This window comes from Megalops cyprinoides, chromosome 13, assembly GCF_013368585.1.
Source record: "Megalops cyprinoides isolate fMegCyp1 chromosome 13, fMegCyp1.pri, whole genome shotgun sequence".
Lineage (NCBI taxonomy): Eukaryota > Metazoa > Chordata > Actinopteri > Elopiformes > Megalopidae > Megalops > Megalops cyprinoides.
Window position 1 is genome coordinate 1,347,909 of NC_050595.1, and position 23,493 is coordinate 1,371,401.

The 23,493-nt window shown below is 43.1% G+C and overlaps 5 protein-coding genes across 5 annotated transcripts; all 5 read left to right on the forward strand.

The window, feature by feature from the left end:
- Positions 1-986: 986 nt before the first annotated feature.
- Positions 987-1,943, forward strand: LOC118788217 (leukotriene B4 receptor 1-like). Its single transcript, XM_036544171.1, has one exon. It carries the CDS (start codon positions 987-989, stop codon positions 1,932-1,934), a length of 948 nt encoding a protein of 315 aa, XP_036400064.1. The 3' UTR covers positions 1,935-1,943.
- Positions 1,944-4,369: 2,426 nt separating this feature from the next.
- Positions 4,370-5,302, forward strand: LOC118788218 (leukotriene B4 receptor 1-like). The gene has a single exon (XM_036544172.1). The coding sequence runs from the start codon at positions 4,370-4,372 to the stop codon at positions 5,291-5,293; it is 924 nt and encodes a 307-aa protein (XP_036400065.1). The 3' UTR covers positions 5,294-5,302.
- A 2,308-nt stretch (positions 5,303-7,610) lies between these two features.
- On the forward strand, positions 7,611-8,552 carry LOC118787688 (leukotriene B4 receptor 1-like). The gene has a single exon (XM_036543293.1). The coding sequence runs from the start codon at positions 7,611-7,613 to the stop codon at positions 8,541-8,543; it is 933 nt and encodes a 310-aa protein (XP_036399186.1). The 3' UTR covers positions 8,544-8,552.
- A 2,850-nt stretch (positions 8,553-11,402) lies between these two features.
- On the forward strand, positions 11,403-15,954 carry LOC118788219 (leukotriene B4 receptor 1-like). Its single transcript, XM_036544173.1, has 2 exons — positions 11,403-11,503; positions 15,013-15,954. The coding sequence occupies exons 1-2, from the start codon at positions 11,403-11,405 to the stop codon at positions 15,944-15,946; spliced, it is 1,035 nt and encodes a 344-aa protein (XP_036400066.1). The 3' UTR covers positions 15,947-15,954.
- A 5,645-nt stretch (positions 15,955-21,599) lies between these two features.
- On the forward strand, positions 21,600-22,511 carry LOC118788220 (N-formyl peptide receptor 2-like). Its single transcript, XM_036544174.1, has one exon. It carries the CDS (start codon positions 21,600-21,602, stop codon positions 22,509-22,511), a length of 912 nt encoding a protein of 303 aa, XP_036400067.1.
- Positions 22,512-23,493: the final 982 nt, after the last annotated feature.

The window sequence follows — 23,493 nt, forward strand, 5'->3', positions numbered from 1 at the left end:
ATTGTAATGTACTGCTTTTTGCGTACTGTAGTAAGTAAGGCTGCATGAGTGTTCGGCCCTTTCGTAGCCCATGCCCGAAAGTAACCATTGGCTGTAATCTATCAGAAGATAAGAGGGAGGAGCGGGTATGACGTCACTACGAAGCGGCGAATTCACTGAAACTCCACTTCATCATTATTACACGTTCATTGGAAGGAAAAAATGAATTGCGAATTGCTTTATGAGATGTATGCATATTTGTAGCCATGAAGCAGCCCTTTGTAAATTCACAAACGTCAGCTTATCATTTTTCCACAAAAATGTTTCGTTTCTTTGTTACGCCCACCCCACTAAGCCTCCTTCAGGATCGAAGGAGGATGACCAAGCTGGAGACCTTTGTGAACTCAGTCATCCACACCTTTACACTTTTAGCAAACCATACAGGACAGTTAACAAACCAAATAATTACAGAATTTTAACTTCTTATGCAATGTAAGAGAAACTTCTACTTTGTGCAAAAACATGTTCAGTTACTATTGTAAATTGCTTACACCTGAATATATGCATCTTATACTGCATACAAATGTTCCATTTGGACTTCTCTGTCTTATATCAAACTTAATCACATCTTATTTCTTCTGTTACTAGTTATCAGTCAAGGTGATATAAATTCTGTTGTCAAAGAATCAACTTTAAACCTAAATATAAAATAAAACTTCTTTCACACAAACATTTACTTCACTTGGCCATTTTTTGAATTTCTGTAGTTACACTTGAAATTAAGAAATCATCTTCTTCAAGTGAAGAGAATGTTTACATAATTTCCTGTTAAGTTTCCAGGTTAACCATGTGGTCTCAAGCAGCTAAAACCACCACCAGCAGCCTGCATAGTGAAGCAAGTTCCCAGAGTAACATTTATCTCTCTGAGCTTCACGGCAAGACAGCACACATACAGAACTGAAGTGCATTTCCTCAGTCATCTCCAGTTACATGTATATCATCTCACCATGTCGCTGCTTAACACCTCCAACTCCAGCTCAAACTCCACCCCCTCCTGGAACGCTGACCCTGTGGCCCCCAGCGTGGTCCTGGGACTGTGCTGGCTGGTTGGCGTCCCCAGCAACATCGCGGTAGTCGTGGTGATCGCCCGCAACTTCAAGAGGGAGAACTTCACCCTGAAGCTGATGCTGAACCTGGCGGTCTCTGACCTCTTGTGCCTCATCACACTCCCAGTGTGGATCTACTCTCTGCTCTATGGCTGGAGCTTTGGTCCTGCTGTCTGCAAGTTCGTCTCATACCTGCTCTACTGCAGCTCATGCACAAGCCTTCTGACAGTCACCCTAATGAGTGTGCAGCGCTACCTGACAGTGCTATACCCCCAGTGCTGGGCCAGACTGCGTGTGACGGGCGAGAGGGTGCTGCTGGTCGCCCTGTGGGGGCTGGCGGGTGTCATCTCCTGCCCATCTTTCATGCTTCGGAACGTGGGGATTGAGGAAGATTACAGGAAAGTCGAGTGTATAAGGAACTACAGGTCAGACATGCAGGAAGTAGCCATCTTGCTCCTGGAGACTCTGCTGGGGTTTGTCCTTCCTTTCTCCATCCTGGTCACCTCTTACTTCTGCCTCCACAAGAAGGTGAACCAAACCGCTTTCTTCAGCAGCCAGAGGATGACCAAGCTGGTGACCAGCATCGTGGTCACCTTCTTCATCTTCTGGTTCCCTCTTCATGTCATAAATATGGTGGACATCTCCATCACCTTGCTGAAAACATCTCATCCGGATACATATGAGAGCCTGAAGAGCTTTAGGAGGGCCAGCGGGGACGTCTCACAGGCTTTAGTTTTAATCAACAGCTGTATTAACCCCTTCCTGTACGCCTTCGCCTCACGAAGCTTACGCTCCAATGCACAGCAGACGGAGGAGAAGAAGGCTGCGACTCAGACGAGCAATGTGTGAAATTCCTGCCTCCCCCCACCTCTCAGTGACTGCATGTTTCTACTTTCTGTGAGGATTTGAAATATTTATCTACACTGAGTCAAAATAGGAAATTATGTCTACATTATGGAAATTAATTGGTACCTGCTGAATTACTGAATTTTAACAATAGTTACTTATGCCTTGGTCCATTTTCATGCTTTACTGTGGGAATGCTTGTCTTTTCACCCATTGAGCAACATATTTACATATCACTGTTCTACAATGCAGGTGATCACTGAGCAAAAATGTAGCTATGCTCATGTTAGTGTATTGTAATCCATGCTATATATAGGTGTCCTCTGTGTAAATTAACATTTAAAGAAAAGCCTCACATTAAATCTACATTTGGAAGATCAATGACCATTCATTTATTCCTGTGTTTGATTGACATGACTCAGTCATATATCCTGACATATTCGAAATGGTTCTCTTCTACATGTACAATGTTTATGTAAAGTTCTCAAAAGTAGTCATGTTCAGGGCTTTTTATGAATTGTTCTCTGATGTTGCCTCCACTGTTTCCCAGTAATGATGCACCAATCCCAGCCTGAACCTATCAGAGTAGAATCACATGACTTTTGCAGTGCTTGTTGATAAGCTATGTATTTGAGCTAATCTTGCATTTTTTTTACATATCTGTGAATCAGTATGTAATTTTGGAGAGAGTGATGAGTGATTTTTTACATTCAGGAAATGAACTAACTGACATTTCTCAAGAAGTTTAAATGTAGTTGTCCTCTTATTCTAATTTTTCAATTCAAATTTCATTGTTTTAAAATGCTGAGTCCTCCAATAAAAACATCAAATAATAAAAATATAAATAAATAGCATAATGATGAGCATAATAAATGATAATCAGGAATCATTATATTTTCAGACACAGGTCTTTTTATACATAAAAAGAAGGAAAAGGCAGCTTGAAAACCTGCTGAAGCTGCTAAACTGTACTCAAAAGTACACGGTCGCTTGCTCTGAGTGACTGGAATATATCCACTAGGGGGCACATAATTCTTAAAACTGAAGCAAAATCAACCCAAAGAAGCAACTAAATAACTTAAGCAAATGCGAAAAAAACAAATACAGTGCTGTAAATGAGAAGACTCAATGGGGTTAAATCTTCTCAAAGCCACCTGATAATGATCCCTCAATCACCTCATTACCACAAATTAAGCACACACACACACACAGATTTACCACAATGCGGTACCTCCACACCTCCACACCTGGAGGATAACAATTGAAATACAAGTTTAAGTATGCGAGGGAAATGCGGCCGAGAAAAACCGTGGGCCGACTTATGGCCTCAGAATATTCTGAAATATTTGTTGTAGACCACATCAATTTAGAGGAATATTTAAACGTTGTTAAAAAGATCATATGTGTCATGCTGTCTTTCTGGTGATAGGCTATTTTGTTTCATACTCATGAAACAACGATTTGCTGAGCTATGACAACGATAACAGGCAAAAGTTTGTCATGACAGAAAAATTCCAACCCCATCTGTCATTGGTACAGATGGAAATTTATTCTAGATAAGAGAGAAGAGCGGGTATGACGTCACTACAAAGCGGCGAATTCACTGAAACGTTTAATTCATCATTATTACACGTTCATTGGAAGGAAAAAATGAATTGCGAATTGCTTTATGAGATGTATGCATATTTGTAGCCATGAAGCAGCCCTTTGTAAATTCGCAAATGTCAGCTTATCATTTTTCCACAAGAACGTTTCGTTTCTTTGTTACGCCCACCCCACTAAACCTCCTTCAGGATGGTAGGAGGATGACCAAGCTGGAGACCAGGACCTTTGTGAACTCAGTCATCCACACCTTTACACTTTTACCAAACCATACAGGACAGTTAACAAACCAAATAATTACAGAATTTTAACTTCTTATGCAATGTAAGAGAAACTTTTACTTTGTGCATAAACATGTTCAGTTACTATTGTAAATTGCTTACACCTGAATATATGCATCTTATACTGCATACAAATGTTCCATTTGGACTTCTCTGTCTTATATCAAACTTAATCACATCTTATTTCTTCTGTTACTAGTTATCAGTCAAGGTGATATAAATTCTGTTGTCAAAGAATCAACTTTAAACCTAAATATAAAATAAAACTTCTTTCACACAAACTTTTACTTCACTTGGCCATTTTTTGAATTTCTGTAGTTACACTTGAAATTAAGAAATCATCTTCAAGTGAAGAGAATGTTTACATAATTTCCTGTTAAGTTTCCAGGTTAACCATGTGGTCTCAAGCAGCTAAAACCACCACCAGCAGCCTGCATAGTGAAGCAAGTTCCCAGAGTAACATTTATCTCTCTGAGCTTCACGGCAAGACAGCACACATACAGAACTGAAGTGCATTTCCTCAGTCATCTCCAGTTACATGTATATCATCTCACCATGTCGCTGCTTAACACCTCCAACTCCAGCTCAAACTCCACCCCCTCCTGGAACGCTGACCCTGTGGCCCCCAGCGTGGTCCTGGGACTGTGCTGTCTGGTTGGCGTCCCCAGCAACATCGCGGTAGTCGTGGTGATCGCCCGCAGCTTCAAGAGGGAGAACTTCACTCTGAAGATGATGCTGAACCTGGCAGTCTCTGACCTCTTGTGCCTCATCATACTCCCAGTGTGGATCTACTCTCTGCTCTATGGCTGGAGCTTTGGTCCTGCTGTCTGCAAGTTCATCTCTTATCTTGTCTATTGCAGTTTGTACGCCAGTGTGCTGACAGTCACCCTAATGAGTGTGCAGCGCTACCTGACAGTGCTGTACACCCAGTGCTGGGCCAGACTGCATGTGACGGGCGAAAGGGTGCTGCTGGTCGCCCTGTGGGGGCTGGCGGGTGTTCTCTCCTGCCCAGCCTTTGCAGTTCGAGACGTGGTGGCAGAAAATAGACAATTCCATTGCCACAGGAAATACAGGTCAGACACGGAGCAGGTAACCACCTTGCTCCTGGAGACTCTGCTGGGGTTTGTCCTTCCTTTCTCCATTCTGGTCACCTCTTACTTCTGCCTCCACAAGAAGGTGAACCAAACCGCTTTCTTCAGCAGCCAGAGGATGACCAAGCTGGTGACCACCATCGTGGTGACCTTCTTCATCTTCTGGATTCCTGTTCATGTCATCAACATCCTGGGTATTTCTGCAGTCTTCCTGAAATCCAAAACTCTGGAAAACTTCTGCAAGACCAGTTGGGTCATTACCTCTGCTCTCTCCATCATCAACAGCTGTATTAACCCCTTCCTGTACGCCTTCGCCTCACGAAGCTTACGCTCCAATGCACAGCAGACGGAGGAGAAGAAGGCTGCGACTCAGACGAGCAATGTGTGAAATTCCTGCCTCCCCCCACCTCTCAGTGACTACATGTTTCTGATTTCCAAATCAGACTGTAAAGATGATGATTAAAGGAGGCACCGCAGTCTGGAAACCCACAAAGTGTCACCATTATTGATGTCTAATCTGTCTGTAGTTTCATACAAAAAATTACATATTGAGAATATATATTTTAGCTCAAGCAATATAAAGTGTGTGAACATACTGTATGAAGTGTTTAAAGTGTATATTTCTATATTGTAATATAGTTTAATTGTATCTGCAACATATTCTTTGGCTGAGCCACATATTTCTCAGTATATATTACAACACATTTAATTTCCATGCAGGATCCTTGCTACTGCTGCTACAGCATACTGTCTCTGTCCCTACAACTGTCTGCTGCTTATCACATATTCTGCCTGCAGGGATGAAATGTAAGGATTCAGACATGATTTTTAAGCATTATCACTGATAAATCATCAACATACCATTCTTCCTGGGATTGACATGAACCTGTTCAGTCGTGAGTTTTCTGTGGTAGGCTTATTATCAGTTAATTTTAAATAGTGACAAACCATATCGTTTTTACATCTTATATTATCACATTAATGGCACATAATATGATGGTCATCATTCACATTTTTAATTTTGTGTATTGTGCTCTTCCTATCTCAGGACTACTTAGTAAAAGTGAAGTTATTCAGCCAGTTCTTCTGCTACTTTTTTATGAATCAAATTCATTTTACTGGTGCAAACCTCTGCCTATGCAAATGCTTGTTAATTAAAAGCTCATTTTCCTGATTGCTGTTGACATGTTTTCTGTTAACACCAGTAGTTAGCAGGAGAGGCACAGAGACAAAAAAATCATCTTTTATCACCAACTTCATGTTTTCACACTTATTACTTGGACTCTTGACCTGTTCAAAGTGAATTGGAAACACAGTGAAACCACATGGTCTTAGTCAGTTCCTAAAACTGCACTGTAACACAGAAATAAAACCTTACATTTGAAATTACTTAGGGCGTCTTCTCATGTGAAAATATATCGGCACAAAAGGTTAACGGAAACCACTGGGAATTTGTGTTTGTGGGAAAGCTGTCAGATCGAATGACAGCAGACACAGTGGCACTCTTTCTCTCTGCTCTCGTGTGCTCGTGGATGTTCTTACATTTACATTTATTTATTTAGCAGACGCTTTTATGCATACAGTAAGAATAGCGACAGTACGGGGACAGGATGTGTACAGTTCCACAATGAGACAGTAGTTCTCAGCTGAGAGCAAGGTCTGTTTGAGGACACAGTACTATCCAATTTGTACAACTACAGGGTATAGGGCAACTAATAAGATACACCTTCAAACTTCAAACAGCGCAATGAGTGCCAGAGTAAAGGCGGTACCAAGAAAACAATACACAATCTTCACATTCCTCCCACAGCTCCTTCCTTTCCTCCTCACCATGGGCCAAATGATGGTTTTTTGTTGTAATGTCAATTTCTCCACCTATTTGATAAGTAAACAGGTGACTGTGTCCATTGTTTAAAAAGTAGATAACTGAGCACCTACAGTGACACCTGGAGGATAACAATTGAAATACAAGTTTAAGTACGCGAGGGAAATGCGGCCGAGAAAAACCGTGGGCCGACTTATGGCCTCAGTATATTCTGAAATATTTGTTGTAGACCACATCAATTTAGAGGAATATTTAAACGTTGTAAAAAAGATCATATGTGTCATTCTGTCTTTTTGGTGATAGGCTTTTTTGTTTCATACTCATGAAACAACGATTTGCTGAGCTATGACAACGATAACAGGCAAAAGTTTGTCATGACAGAAAAATTCCAACCCCATCTGTCATTGGTACAGATGGAAATTTATTCCAGCTGAAACTTTTTTCCATGGCTGAAGAAATAACCTGAGGATGATTCTGAAATTTTAGAGAAACTTTTTTATTCCAAATATAAACCACCTTTTATCATCTCATCTGGAATTCCATATTCAAGCCTAAAGAAGTGATTCTGTGTGATTTTTAATTTTTTTCATGCCATCTTCCCATCAGTCATTTATGTGGGCCATTTCACCACAGCCTGTGATATTAAGAGCACACACGCGCACACACACACACACGCGCACGCACGCACACACACACAAACACAAACAGACACACACACCAGGTTACTCCATAAAAGGACACATTTTCATGATTTCCTGTTTTGGTCGCAGTAACCATGTGCTCTCAAGCAGCTACTGTTTCAAAAATTGAGAACTGAATTGCACAGGGAACTGTGGAGTATTTCCTGACTACGCCACAGTCTCTGGGCTCTTACCTCAGCATGCAGCATCTCAACTCCTCCAGCTCAAACTCCACCATCTTCTGGAACGCTGACCATGTGGCCCCCAGCGTGGTCCTGGGACTGTGCTGGCTCATTGGTGTTCCCGGCAACATCGCAGTAGTCGTGGTGATCGCCCGCAACTTCAAGAGGGAGAACTTCACCCTGAAGCTGATGCTGAACCTGGCGGTCTCTGACCTCTTGTGCCTCATCCCTCTCCCTGTGCTGATACATTTCCTCCTGCATGGTTGGCCCCCTGTCCCGCCTCTCTGCAAGTTCCTCTCGTACCTGCTCTACTGCAGTTTGTACGCCAGTGTGCTGACAGTCACCCTGATGAGTGTGCAGCGCTACCTGACAGTGCTGTACACCCAGTGCTGGGCCAGACTGCGTGGGACGGGCGAGAGGGTGCTGCTGGTCGCCTTGTGGGGGCTGGCATGTCTCTTCGCCTCCCCTAACATCCCAACACGGGATATTGTGAATAAGAGAAATCTGATGAGGTGTCAGAGAAGGTGTACAGACGAGCTGAAAGTGACAGTCCTTCTGCTGGAGACTCTGCTGGGGTTTGTCCTTCCTTTCTCCATCCTGGTCACCTCTTACTTCTGCCTCCACAAGAAGGTCAACCAAACCGCTTTCTTCAGCAGCCAGAGGATGACCAAGCTGGTGACCAGCATCGTGGTCACCTTCTTCATCTTCTGGATTCCTGTTCATGTCATAAATATGGTGGACATCTCCATCACCTTGCTGAAAACATCTCATCCGGATACATATGAGAGCCTGAAGAGCTTTAGGAGGGCCAGCGGGGACGTCTCAAAGGCTTTAGTTTTCATCAACAGCTGTATTAACCCCTTCCTGTACGCCTTCGCCTCACGAAGCTTACGCTCCAATGCACAGCAGACGGAGGAGAAGAAGGCTGCGACTCAGACGAGCAATGTGTGAAATTCCTGCCTCCCCCCACCTCTCAGTGACTGCATGTTTCTGCTTTGCGAATCAGACTGTAAAGATTTTAACTTTTTATTTACATTGAGTAAAAACAGGAAATTATCTGTACATTATGGAAATTATGTAATCTCATGAACAACATTTTTTTAAATGGTTATTTTATCTTGGTGCATGGTTATGTATAATTATGGGAGGACTTGTCCTTGCACCACCTGTATAATTATCAACAGTGACTGATGGATATGAGTACAATACGCAGCACAGCCTCAGTTGTGTACACTGCATGTCTCTCTGCTATGTAGTTTAATTCAGCAATGTATTTTTTCATGTATCAGCCAGGTGTGCCTTGCCAGCCAGGATATGCGTGAATTAGCCAGCTGTCTCAAGGTACAGATGTACATACAGGATGCATGTGTGTTTCCTTGGATCCTACAACATTCTGGCGGAGCGAGATGTATTGTAAATGTATGTAAGAGTGGGCTGGGACTCTGTACTCTGAAGACGAGGTGGCACAGACGGCTGTTGCACCCCTCTCCCCGGCTCAGCCCGTTCATGGCAATAAAAGCAGGCACCTGAGCTGCAGTGTCATTGTGTGCGTTTGCATGGCAGAGTTATCCCACACAGAAGAGCCCTGCGCTACACGTCACTGAAATGGATATGGAGGTTTGGATATGGATGAATCAGCACACTGCAACCACTGAAACTCATGCTAGATATGGGTGTGAATTCAAGAGGTACACGGTAGGCTTCACATTAAAACCACATTTGCAAAACCAGTGACCATTCATTTATTGCTAAATTCACACAGAGGACACAGCCACACATCCCTGAATGTTTTTGTCTGATATGTATTTTGTTTGGTCTGACAAATTTTGTCAGAGTTGTCTTTGGATCCTCATTATGAATTCAACAGCTTTTTTTCGGTAATTAAACAAAGATGAGGAGGGGGAAATACTCAGTTCAGCTACATGCAGCAGTTGCTATCTGTGTACGATAAGGTTATGACCATCATGGGACTTTTTTTCGTTTTTTCTTTCTCTCTCATCATGATCACCACAGACTTCCTCTGCCAGTGCTGACCCACATCACTGCACAGCTGAAATCATTTCCACACAGCCGTGAAAATCAGCTCCAGTTACGAGTGCTAGCACCAGTGCTGCAAAATTCAAACACTTCAATCCAATAAAATAATTTGTGAAATAATTCATGTCACTTATCAGGAAAATACAAAATGTATAGCTCATGAACAGGTTATTTTGGGTTTTTGTTTTTTTTTTTAATGATGCATCTTTAAATTGGTATGTAATTTTGCAAAAATGGATTTTTTCTATTCAGAAAATAAATTAACCACCATTTTTTCAAGCAGTTGTAGTTGCCTTCTTATTCTAATTTTTCAAATCAACCTCTGAGTCCTCCAATAAAAACATTTTATAAAATAAAAATATCCAAAAAAAAAAAACAATCACATAAAGATCAGCATAATAAATGAATCAAGAATTATCATATTTTCAGACACAGGTCTGTCAATACATCAAAAATGAAAAGAAAAAGGCAGTTTGAAAACCAGCTCAACTGCACTCAACAGTGCATGGTCACTGGCTCTGAGATGCAGTGGCTGGAATATATCCACTAGGGGGCACATAATTCTTAAAACTGAAGCAAAATCAACCCAAAGAAGCAACTAAATAACTTAAGCAAATGCGAAAAAAAACAAATACAGTGCTGTAAATGATAAGACTCAATGGGGTTAAATCTTCTCAAAGCCACCTGATAATGATCCCTCAATCACCTCATTACCATAAATTAAGCACACACATACACACAGATTTGCCACAATGTGCATGTCTGTTAAAATATTCTTTACCAATGCAGAGAATGTGACCATAAATTACAATTTTCTCAATTGCTTAGACACAATTCCTGGAACAACTCACCATTTTCTCAAAGCTTCACACACAACTTTAAAAACTCACACCCAACAGTACAAATATCCAACTTCTGGGTCCCAATGAAACTTTGCCCTCAGACAACACACACAAGCTGTCAAAAACAGGCTACATGACTGTTTGTTACACACTGGAGGGATTAATTCAAAGCACTGCTACCAAAATGTTTAGAATAGGTTTTCAGAGAAATAATTTGGAACTTTGTAAAATCACAGCACTGACTATCGAGATAACCCTTTCAGAAACACCCTGGTGAGAGAAATTCAAAACAGTACTGTAATAAATACCTCTTACGTTACAAAATCCTGACCTTTGAAATGTCACACTGACAAAACATGCAATGAAGAGTCTGTGCACAGTAAAACACCCAATTTCCAAAAGCTTTACTGGATTTCCAAATGCAGCAAATGTACAGGTTACTCAGCATCAGCGTTCTCATCATCTCGTCTCAGGTCTGGGTCAGACCATAATATCTCTATAATATCATAATATCAACGTCACACATTATGTTTGCTCTTGCCAGGCAGCGTGGGAAAAATGCCCTTGTGTGCTTTATCCAACCCTGGATAGACTCCACAGACACATCACCACAGGCGTCCACCATTGCCTCCTGGAGGTTTTGCTGTGTGTAGGGGTTGCAGTCATACACTCTCCACTGCCATGCTGAGAAAAATTCCTCAATCGGATTCAGAAATGGGGAATATGCTGGCAAAAAAAGAACGGTGAACCTGGGGTGGTCATTGAACCAGGTGCGAACCAGAGCAGCCCGATGGAAACTCACGTTATCCCAAATGACAACATATTGGGCTTGCTCTGGTTGCCCTGGCTCCCCTTCCTGTTTAAGAAGGTTATTGTGCAGCTGATCTAGAAATTGAAGGAGTTGTGCCGTGTTGTATGGACCCACTTTGACATGGCGGTGGAGGACGCCACAATTGCTGATGGCTGCACAGAGGGTGACGTTGCCTCCCCTCTGGGCAGGAGCTTGTATGATGACGCGGTGACCAATGACCGGTGACTCGTCGATGAAGATGTAGTCATGTGGGTCAGCCATGGCATCCAGCTCAAAGATTCTCTACAGAAGTAAAAAAACACACATTTTACTACAAATACAGTACTGTAGTGTACTACTGTACTGGAATGAAAGCTTGTGTACTGCAGTTACTGTAACACATTACAGTACTATACAGTGCTGTATTGATATGCTGGAGAGATGGGCCATACTCTACATACTGTAAAAATTCTGTACAGTATAGCAATTACCTGCACATATTGGAATCATTGCTCCTTAACTCTGTTCGAATTCCTTTCCAAAGGCACACGGTACAGCTGCTTTGTCCTTATGTGGTTCTTCCGAACGATCCGGTCAATGGTGGAAATGCGGATGCTGTCATTTCCTTGGAAGACTGCCTGGTCTTCATCTATTTGGGTTTGAATTTCCCTCAAACGGATGGCATTTTTGGCAGTCACCATATTCACCACGGCAGTCTCCTGCTCAGCTGTGAGAAGTTTCTGCCTACCTCCAATAGATGACCGCCTCTCAGTTCTGCAAAAGAAATTCGACCATTACTGACCTATGGTCATCCATTACTGTGGTACAGTAAAAACTACACTGAGAACAAAGTGGAGATTCAGTCTATATGCACGACAACATCACATATATCACAGTAACAACAAGGCAAATTACCCGTTTTCCCTTCTGAAAGTATAGACAATGGATGCAACCGTGTCACAGCTTAGTTTGGGTGGCACTAGCTGTCCAGCTTCTCTCATAGTCCTCCCATGTATGAGCACATCATGAACTAGGGTGGCACAGATTTCATCTGAGGTTACCTGTCTTTGTCGTCCTCGTCCTCGTCCTCTCTTGCAACTTCGGCATTGTTAGGATCCATTGTTCCAAAGCACATGGACATGCCTCTAGGCCCTGCAATTCTGATTGGTGTGTTAACAATTTGAAGGCTTAGTGTTTGCACCTGGAGAAGGGTGTGGTCTTTGAGTTTGGGTTGTGATGACTTGAGTTAATTATATTGAGAGCATGTGTTTGCTGAATGAACATATAGTGCAATGAATGATTTATTTGGCCACTTTTGTGTAAGGTTTTGCAGAAAGTGTTTTGAATATTGAAACGTGTGAAAACGTGAATAGTTGTGAGAAAAGTGGTTATCTTCTGAGAAATGAGGCAAGGCTATAGGTTTTCTTGCTGAGGGAACCGGTTATAGTGTGTTAGCAATTAGGAAAAACTGTAACAATTCCACTGGGCATGTGTAAACAGAACAGGTTTCGTAGTAAGGATTGATTAAGTAGAGTCCTCTGTACAGATTATTGTAGCTCTAAAGCTGTCCCTTGTAAATTTGAACATAGTTAACTTGTTAGAGCTGCAGGGATCATATATTTCCACAAGAATCTCTCTGCTGTAAGAGGCGCTGTTTTCTCCCACCCGCAAACCTTCCCTCAGCAGCCTGAGGACGAGAATAGCTCACTTTTCTCAATGTGGTTGATATTTTTTTGTGTTTGAAAGTGTGTCAGGCGCTGTATTCACAGAAACACTAGCAAGTTACATTTAGAGGTGTAAACCGCAGCACTTACACCTTGTGAATTTGATTGGCTGATGGAATTTGCCCAGCTGTTTATAAACCCTTTTGAAACAGTCCTTCGCAAAGATGTGACCCTTTTCATGTTGTAGCTGTTCACCATGAAGCATTCTGGGAAAAAGTTCTTGGCCTCGTTGTGCGGCATTCAGCCTGAATTGCGTGTTTTTGCTTCAGCGGGGAAAGAAGCAGCAGAATTATCGGCTGAGTGCTGCTGAGAAAAGTGTCACGCCCTCCCTGAGCAGGGATATTGCAAGCCTGTCAGCCTTGGCGGTCTGCCTTCCTACAGATACGCCAGGCAATGTCGTTGTCTTAAGGGGTTATCACGCTATCCTCGAAACCTCTCAGGGCGGCGTGCAGCTAGTACACATTCGGCTTGCTTAAATACAACAGAAAGAAATATAAGATTGACGTTACCTACAGTTTCGGACACGGACGCCAAAGCTTCGCCCTTTCCGTGGCCAGCCCGCACCAGTCGCCCCGCGACGGACAGCCCGGCCTTGGTGTAGCGAAGAGAGAGTAGCGTTCGCTGGCTTTCTTGCGTTTGCGTCGTTCAGTTTTAATATCTAAAAGGTCCCAGTTCACTTCTGTTGCGCTATGCTTGTTAGCGTTCTTCGGTTGGTCGCCTTCCCAGGACTTAACACATAGAAAAGGAAAGCGTGCAAAAAAACGTTGCGGTAGAGTGGTCGGTCATAAATTGCAGTAGGGTATTCAGTTTTCCCGCGGGAGGCCAGCTTCAGCAGTCCACATTGGTCCACAGTGGCAGCCACCCCGGTGCATGCGCAACCCCACCGGAAATAGCCTCATTCCACATATCGCCCCGGGTGATAGGGTCAAACCACTCATTAATTAAGCAACGCCAACCCTCTTTTCATATTGTACCAAGCAAGCCGAAGTGTTTTAGGGACCCACTAATACTAACAATGAAATTCACTCAAATAAATCTGACAAAACGGGTATCAATAATAATAACAGGCTCATCTGGGGACTAATAAGATCTCCTGGCACTCTCGAGGGTCATTTTAGATCTCACAGGAAATGGCCTGTCCGTAACAAAAGGGACAGCATTTCCTCTTAGTAAATATGCTGCATAGCACTCAAACCACAGGAGACTCGCCTGGCACTGCACACACGTTTTTACTCTGAATCACGCATCACCAGAGCTGCAGCACATCACACTGAGGGCTGCTGCCCAGACTAACAAGACTGGGCTGGGCTTCACCTCCCATCACAGATTTAGGCTTCCCTGTTAGAGCTAGGTGCCCTCTGTCTGCCTCAGAGTGTTGGTACCAGCCCTGCTCACAGCCATAGCAGCTGCATCCGGGCAGTGATCAGTGCAGCTGCTGCTCACTGCTGTCGTGATCAGTGCAGCTGCTGCTCACTGCTGTAGTGATGAGCCTGTTAGAAAGATCAGCTCTGTGCCTTTCCAGAGAGCTGCCTGGGTTACAGCCCATGTGTGCAGTCTCAAAGGGCAGTGATATGAGAAAACGTTTTTAGAGGTAATATGACTGGCTGAATCCACTGAGGATACACTGTTTAAACAATGAAGCGGCTAAAGACGTTTTGTTGTGCAATGCTCAGAACTGCCCCTTAGGCACAAGTCGTGGTTTGGACTGCAGTTACTGCAGCCCTGATTGAGAAATCATAAAGAGTTAGTTGTGATTGTTAACAGAGAACAGAAAGAAGGAACTAATGCTGAAAGTAAAAAAATAAACTTAGAATAACACTGTAAACCAAGTGTAAACCCAAAGATACACATTTATTTTTCATACATGAATATGAATGTACGTGATTTTTGATAGGGGAGCCTTTGAACACATGGCACAGAGACAGCGAGAATATGCAGAAGTTGAGAATAAAAATTGAGAACTGAATAGCACAGGGAACTGTGGAGTATTTCCTGACTACGCCACAGTCTCTGGGCTCTCACCTCAGCATGCAGCATCTCAACTCCTCCAGCTCAAACTCCACCATCTCTGGGAACACTGACCCTGTGGCCCCCAGTGTTGTCATGGGACTGTGCTGTCTCGTTGGTGTTCCCGGCAACATCGCAGTAGTCGTCGTGATCGCCCGCAGCTTCAAGAGGGAGAACTTCACTCTGAAGATGATGCTGAACCTGGCGGTCTCTGACCTCTTGTGCCTCATCACACTCCCAGTGTGGATCTACTCTCTGCTCTATGGCTGGAGCTTTGGTCCTGCTGTCTGCAAGTTCATCTCTTATCTTGTCTACTGCAGTTTGTACGCCAGTGTGCTGACAGTCACCCTGATGAGTGTGCAGCGCTACCTGACAGTGCTGTACACCCAGTGCTGGGCCAGACTGCGTGGGACGGGCGAGAGGGTGCTGCTGGTCGCCTTGTGGGGGCTGGCATGTCTCTTCGCCTCCCCTAACATCCCAACACGGGATATTGTGAATAAGAGAAATCTGATGAGGTGTCAGAGAAGGTGTACAGACGAGCTGAAAGTGACAGTCCTTCTGCTGGAGACTCTGCTGGGGTTTGTCCTTCCTTTCTCCATCCTGGTCACCTCTTACTTCTGCCTCCACAAGAAGGTGAACCAAACCGCTTTCTTCAGCAGCCAGAGGATGACCAAGCTGGTGACCAGCATCGTGGTCACCTTCTTCATCTTCTGGATTCCTGTTCATGTCATAAATATGGTGGACATCTCCACCACCTTGCTGAAAACATCTCATCCGGATACATATGAGAGCCTGAAGAGCTTTAGGAGGGCCAGCGGGGACGTCTCAAAGGCTTTAGTTTTCATCAACAGCTGTATTAACCCCTTCCTGTACGCCTTCGCCTCACGAAGCTTACGCTCCAATGCACAGCAGACAGAGGAGAAGAAGGCTGCGACTCAGACGAGCAATGTGTGAAATTCCTGCCTCCCCCCACCTCTCAGTGACTGCATGTTTCTACTTTGCGAATCAGACTGTAAAGATTTTAACTTTTTATTTACATTGAGTAAAAACAGGAAATTATCTGTACATTATGGAAATTATGTAATCTCATGAACAACATTTTTTTAAATGGTTATTTTATCTTGGTGCATGGTTATGTATAATTATGGGAGGACTTGTCCTTGCACCACCTGTATAATTATCAACAGTGACTGATGGATATGAGGACAATACGCAGCACAGCCTCAGTTGTGTACACTGCATGTCTCTCTGCTATGTAGTTTAATTCAGCAATGTATTTTTTCATGTATCAGCCAGGTGTGCCCTGCCAGCAATGATATGCGTGAATTAGCCAGCTGTCTCAAGGTACAGATGTACATACAGGATGCATGTGTGTTTCCTTGGATCCTACAACATTCTGGCGGAGCGAGATGTATTGTAAATGTATGTCAGTGTGGGCTGAGACTCTGTACTCTGAAGACGAGGTGGCACAGACGGCTGTTGCGCCCCTCTCCCTGGCTCAGCCCATTCATGGCAATAAAAGCAGGCACCTGAGCTGCAGTGTCATTGTGTGCGTTTGCATGGCAGAGTTATCCCACACAATAAATAAAATAATAATAATAAAATGAAATAAATAATAGCTCATTTTTATGTCTTTTTGATCTCTCATCTCTGTATTCCCGTGGTAGAGGTGGAGAGATACTGAGAGTTTGGCAACTGTCCTCTGTCACTGACTTTACATCTTCATCGACATCACTGTTTTCTCTTACACACATGCATGCACTGACCAAAGAAATATCCCAATACTGACCATACTGTAAAAGAAATAGTGTGATAGACAATTCCTGGTAAGACTTTTGGATGTCTGTATGTGGACATGACAGTGAGCAATGAAAGCCTTTGCTATTCAACGTGTGTTTGATATATTTTTAGTTTGAAAGTGTGTCAGAAACTGCGCTGAGAGAAGTACTGGCAGAGTTGCGTTTAGATGGGTTAACCACGGCTGTCCAACAGGCCTTCGCACACTTTGCACACCGAATTACCACACTCAACCTCACATCTCCCATGATGCACTGCAGCCCTCACCACTCCAGAGCTGTGGTGGGGCTACGGTGCAGAGGTTCAGATACATATTACCTTATGCTGCATATTAAACTGATGTACACACCAGCCTAATATACATATTCAGGAATCATATACTGTACATGACCTTCTTTTAGATGCAACAGGAAAGCATCGCGGCATCCCGGGAGCCCAGGCGGGCAGTCAGTTCCAGTCATTCCACTGTTTATGTTCCTCCTTTTCTGCAGTGCAGTGTGAAGTGCTCTGACCCCACCACTCCACTGTAAAACGTCAATGTGCTCTGCAGCCACTCCACTGTTAAACTCCAATGTGCTCTGTAACCATGACATAAAGCTTTATTAAACAAAATTTGATTAGGGGGTACAATAAAGTCAAAGTAACTTATTTATAGTTAGTCATAGTGTTTCAAACTGCCTATCCCTGGCTTGAAAGCAAAGCAGTGATACCTGACTGTAAAGGTAAATAGCTAGAAGGACCTAATTGAGTGTTTCATGTGAATGTAAGAAAACAAAATATAACAAGGAGCAATGTGAACCCAAACGCAGAGATGACTCGAGACCAGGCTTGACACCAGCAGAAAATACAGAGGGTTGCAATTGCAATCTACAGGGGAGCCCAGAACGTCATATCTTAAAAAAAGTAATAACTATTATGCAGACACTGGGATATAAGGAGACAACTGAAGGGTGCAGTGAGGTCCATGTGGGGTTGCAGACGGTCTAAACACCCCGACAGCACCGGCCCTGCTCGAGACACAGGAGTTACCTTTACTGGAAACTCAGGCAATATAAAACAGCATGCAAGAGTATACACACTAGACATGGCAACCCAAGACAGCAAAGACATGAAGAAAAGCCAAGGCTTAAATAATAGGGAACACAAGGTGAAAGACATTAACTAAATGAGACAAAGAACACAAGAGGTTAGGTGGCCATCTGGTGGCCAACCCAGGAAGCAGTAGTAACATTCCTGATAGAAAGCACATAAAGGTAGCATGGGGAGACCTCCCAAACAGGCAACACACAAGTGTACTCACCTTTGGAGCTACAGCAGTGGGTTGTTTGATGTTTAATTGAGGTTATCTTATTTAAAACAACGAGACCGTAGCGATAGTCAAACTCCCTGCACTTTCCCACAGGGAGCTGGTGAGGATATCTGACGTAGAAGCAGAGGCCTGTGTCCAGCCTGACATCATGGGTCATCAAGAATCCAAACACTGTCTACTGGCATCACTATAAATGTGTAATTTCCACGTTCCAAAACAAACAAATAAAAAGAAACTGCATCAACAACCAATCAACAATATCTCTCTCAAATCCGAGGTCGCTACCCTGGTTTTTCTCTCTCCAATTTCCTGTCAGCAACTCAGCTTTTTGTGGGTGAAGGGAAGGCTGAAAGGAAGGCCACCTCTAGCTGCCTAACAGCAGCAGCCCACACAAATTAAAAACAAACCCAACAAAACTCAAAGGTAAGTGTGTGGTGTGTCAGCACCCTCATCCCAACATGTACTGAAGAGATTAGCTAGGCCTTCTGTCAGGCATCACACAGGTATGGGTGTGTATTCAACACAGGTTCCTCTGCAGTATACCCGAGAGGGGTAGGGCTAAGGTGCCGTATATATCCTGTTAGAACTCTGATGGTAGCGCTCACCTACTGCACGCTGAAGGGATCCAGGCAGCGGCTAAACGAGGAGTGTGTCATTGCCTGCATGATGCGAGTATTCTGACAGTAAGAGTACTACTGACGTGAGTACTGTTAGCAACATGTGAGTACTAATGGTATGTCAGTATTGTGTTAGTATAAGTACTATTGATGTGAGTACTATTATCAATATGTGAATACTAATGGGATGGTCATTATTATGACAGTGGGCCCCATCAGAATGACGAAAATTTTGGAATTCATCAATTTCTGCATACCTGGAATTTGTTCCCATGTACTAACGAATTTCATGTCTGCCCTGTTCTTACCCTCGTTGGTATGATGAATCCCAGCTGTTCTACCAGTAAGACATTCGTGCATGTTATCTCTACTTAGCACAAGTAAATTCCCCCCCATCCCATATGAGAACATTTTGCCTTGTGAGTCGAAGGTATAGCCGTTGCTGTTGTTGGGGAGGAAGGATGAAGGAGGAAGATAATTTCTCTTTTTCATTGATGTAGAACATTATGACATGAGTGGATGCAAGAAAAAATACCTTTCAGAGTGTGAGCAGTGGAGTGTTTGGGACATCGGCAAATCACTGATCGAAACTAAGCACAAATTCAACATCTAAATAAACATAGTTATATATACCAACGTAGTTTGAAATATATACAACTATATTTAAGTATATGCAAATATATATATATATATATATATATATATATATATATACATACACACACACTTTGACATTTGGTGTTTTTTTTTGTTCATTTAACCTTTATTTCACCAGGTTTGTCCCATTGAGATTAAAATCTCTTTTACAAGAGAGACCTGGCCAAGAAAAGCAGGACTTCAAGTTTCAGACAAAACAAAACAACATAAGCATAAAAAATACACAAAAAGACAAAGGACAAGTAGAAAGTGCAAAATACAACCAAGTGCAAAAGCAATCAATTTCCAGCTAACAAACATTTGCAATTCCCAATAGACTGTTTCCAAACTCTTAACAATAGCTTTAAATTCACTAAGCGTGACCAGGTCCTGAAGTTTTAACTCTTTTTGCAGGCTATTCCAGGCAAAGGGTGCAGAATACATGAAGGCCAAACTTGGTGCGAACTTTAGGAACAGCCAAAGGCACAGAAGCTTAAGACCTTAACCTATAAGTGCCTTCACATTTTTCTTCACAGTGCCTGACATATAACTGCATAAATAAGAGGGAAGTTTTCCTAAAATGGCCTTATAGATAAAAACATGCCAGTAAGTAATAGTTGCTGGTTTTGGAAGCTCTGCCATCTCCATGATCTGCCATTAGTTCAGGTTCCTTGGCTGGTAGATCATGATAGAAGTCATTTAGCCTGGCCACCCTCACACTGAAATGTCTGACAAGCTTCACAAATAGCTTTACCTATGACATCATAACAAAAACTAACCACAAGAGATGCCATGCATGTATCTTCAGTTGAGTGAAATATTTTGGATTCATTCATTGTGTATGCACTTGGACAGCCTGGGGCATGGGCGCGGAGGTGGTCACACCCATGAGACCTTCTCGGAATGCAGAAGAAACACTCCTTTCTGAGGAACGCATTATCAGTGATAAGAGGTTAAAAATGTTGCTATTCAAACACACCTCCAATTAGGCTTACACTGTGTTGTTCTCCTATGATGACCGAGCCTGCTCTTTCTGTCCACTTTACAGGGAACCAGCACTTACTGAAATGCAATGCACTTTGGGAAAAACTGCTGACTCATTACCAGGCCCGGAACTGTGTGGTGGACTCGGCAAGAGAAATCCAAGTCCTGAATCCAAAAACAAAACTCAAACACAAAAGACGCAAATGAATCACACCATTTGGGAAATCCTCAGACACATGGGACAGATATACTGATAAGTTAAGGATATTCATGTAACTTACTAATCACATGTAAAGTACTTTAGCTAACATAGTAGGTGTGTTAAACACACCAGTTTTCACATCTCTGGTTTTTAATCTGTGTCTCATGAATGAATTTGAAATGTGAAGCCATTATCTTGTAATAAGTAAGAAATTAGAGAAGAGTCGCTGATTTATGGGAAAGATTTTTCCCCATTTTGATTATGAAGCAAGGATGTCTGACAACGCTCAAAAATTATCATATGGACTGTCTGAAATATGTCATGCTGGCATGTCATGTAATTCAATGTTTTAAAAGGTTGTGGGTGCTTTCTTTTATAATTTGGCTTTTTTGCTTGTTTGGTATTCCACATTAAACAATGTTTGCTGCATACTCTGTGTGTGCTCTTGAGTCAGATCAGATGAATCAAAACTGGACGGACTGCAACTGGATAGACTCAACAGAAACTCAAAGCAGAACAGTGCGCTATGAGGAAGAAAGATGACAGAACAGATAAAATCTGCAGCTTCTTCCTGCGGCTCCAAGGCAATCTTAGAGTTTATCGTTCATTTCTGGGAATCAACATTTCAACACTTCCTGCTTGGAGAAATTCTATGCTAAATTTGCCATCAAAATGGTGATGAAATGTAAGAAGAATGTAAGAGTATATCATCCCATGGAAAGGTATTTCCATTATCCCCCTTTGGAAAACGAATTAATCCCCTGCTCAGTGGACACACATATTTTGCATGACTGAGAAAGGGACAGGGTTAGCCAAGTCCCTGTTTAACTGTTTATCTGATAATGTTGCACAGTACAAGGAAGCAGCGCTCACAAAATGTGATGGAGGAGGTGGTGTGCATTGTATGTGTGTGTGTGACAGAGAATAGCTGTGGCTATGTCCCATGTATCCAATATATCATTTGCATTTTTGAGGAGGCCAAAACAAAAATATGAAAACAACCATGAGGGATATGGAGCAATATGATATTTCCTCCTTCAGTCAGAAATTCCTCATCTCACCATGCAGTGTGTCAATGCCTCCAGCTCCAACGCCACCTCCTTGACCGCCAGCCGTATAGCCCCTAGCGTGGTCCTGGGTCTCTTTTTTGTGGTGGGCATCCCCAGCAACATTGTGGCAATTGTAATGATAGCCCGCCATATGTCCACAGACAGAGGGAACTTCACTCTGAAGCTGATGCTGAACCTGGCGCTCTCTGACACCTTGGGCCTCATCACTCTTCCTGCGTGGATCTACAACATGCTGAAGGGCTGGGACCTCAGCCGTGGGGCTTGCCAGTTTGTTGGCTACATGATTGGATTGAGTTTGTTTGCCAGTGTGCTGACAGTCACCCTGATGAGTGTGCAGCGCTACCTGACAGTGCTGTACACCCAGTGCTGGGCCAGACTGCGTGGGACGGGCGAAAGGGTGCTGCTGGTCGCCCTGTGGGGGCTGGCGGGTGTAATTGCCTCACCAGCTATCCCATTACGTGATAAAGTCTCACGATACGGACAGCTTCAGTGTCGCTGGAACTACAGGGCAGATGGGGAGACATTAGCCGTTCTGTTCATGGAGACTCTGCTGGGGTTTGTCGTTCCTTTCTCCATCCTGGTCACCTCTTATTTCTGCCTCCACAAGAAGGTGAACCAAACCGCTTTCTTCAGCAGCCAGAGGATGACCAAGCTGGTGACCAGCATCGTGGTCACCTTCTTCATCTTCTGGAGTCCCGTTCATATTGTCATCTTATTGCAGATCTCCACCATCTTCCTAAAACATTCACTCCCTGAGACATCAGCTAAACTATGGGCCCTCACAGAAGTGGGGTGGGACTACGCCTCGTCTTTGATGTTCATCAACAGCTGTGTGAACCCCTTCCTCTACGTGTTCACGTCACGAAAACTGCGGCAGGATGCACAGCAGGAAAGGGCTGTTTGAGGTGCTGTCATCCGATGGAACCCTGCAGACCTCCGCCTCCACAGCTTTTACTCTGACTCCAAAAAGGCAAGAGATCATGTCTTATTTTCTTCAGCGGCTTTTACTGTCTGAGAAAGTCTGATTTTGTGTCCATGATGTGGATTTTTCAGAATAAGATTTTTGTTTATGGTTTCATAAGACGTAGTAAACAAGCCTTTGTATAGAATCTGTTTGTATAGAATTTCCTTAACAGCTCTGAAGACCCTCTCCCTCTCAGAAGAGCATCCACTTCACAAAAAACACATAAGGTGATTGTTGTCTCAGGTGTATTCAGGTGGTGTGATCAAAATGCTTTCAAGGAATTCAGGCTGAGTGCTATGGCCCAGGTTCGAGCCCAGCCGTACCACACGCTAGCCTCATGGCACCACTCTCGGCACCCTGTGACTCCTTCAGGTGTCTAGGAGTAGCTCAGATGGTGCCAGGGTGAGCCACCTATTCTATGTGCACCCTGTGACTGTTACTATGAACAACAGTAGCACTTGCAATATGTATGTACTGGAGGATTGCCAAAATATGTTAAAAAAAAACTTTCTGAAAAAAGATTTGTTGCTTGTCTGTTACCACTCAATGAATATCAATTAACAATATTCACATTTGGAAAACAGCGGGAATACATGCCAATGTTTTGTACTTTACAACAAAAATAAAACTGCCTTTAAATTATCATTGATATCATCATATCAAGGCCAATCCATTTTGTGATTTGATTACATTGCTCTCTAAGCAGATGCAGAGTAATTGGTACTCATTTTAATCCAAACACCTCAATACCACGCTATCACCCTGGCTCTGTTCAACAGTAAACCAGTGAATTATCAGGACTTATCAGGGCCTGGGTTGGAGAACACTGCTCATCTTTTAACTGTGTTTGAGGTAAGGGAATTTATAATGATTTACAGGTTGGAGTATCACTATAAGAGCTTCCAGACTGGTGGTAATGTGA

Bases quoted from the DNA above. Each gene is read 5' to 3' on its own strand.
- LOC118787688 (XM_036543293.1), top strand. From the start codon at position 7,611: ATGCAGCATCTCAACTCCTCCAGCTCAAACTCCACCATCTTCTGGAAC.
- LOC118788217 (XM_036544171.1), top strand. From the start codon at position 987: ATGTCGCTGCTTAACACCTCCAACTCCAGCTCAAACTCCACCCCCTCC.
- LOC118788218 (XM_036544172.1), top strand. From the start codon at position 4,370: ATGTCGCTGCTTAACACCTCCAACTCCAGCTCAAACTCCACCCCCTCC.
- LOC118788220 (XM_036544174.1), top strand. From the start codon at position 21,600: ATGCAGTGTGTCAATGCCTCCAGCTCCAACGCCACCTCCTTGACCGCC.
- LOC118788219 (XM_036544173.1), top strand. From the start codon at position 11,403: ATGGCGGTGGAGGACGCCACAATTGCTGATGGCTGCACAGAGGGTGAC. The intron at 11,504-15,012 runs GTGACTCGTCGA...CTCTCACCTCAG, and splicing joins GACGCGGTGACCAATGACCG to CATGCAGCATCTCAACTCCT.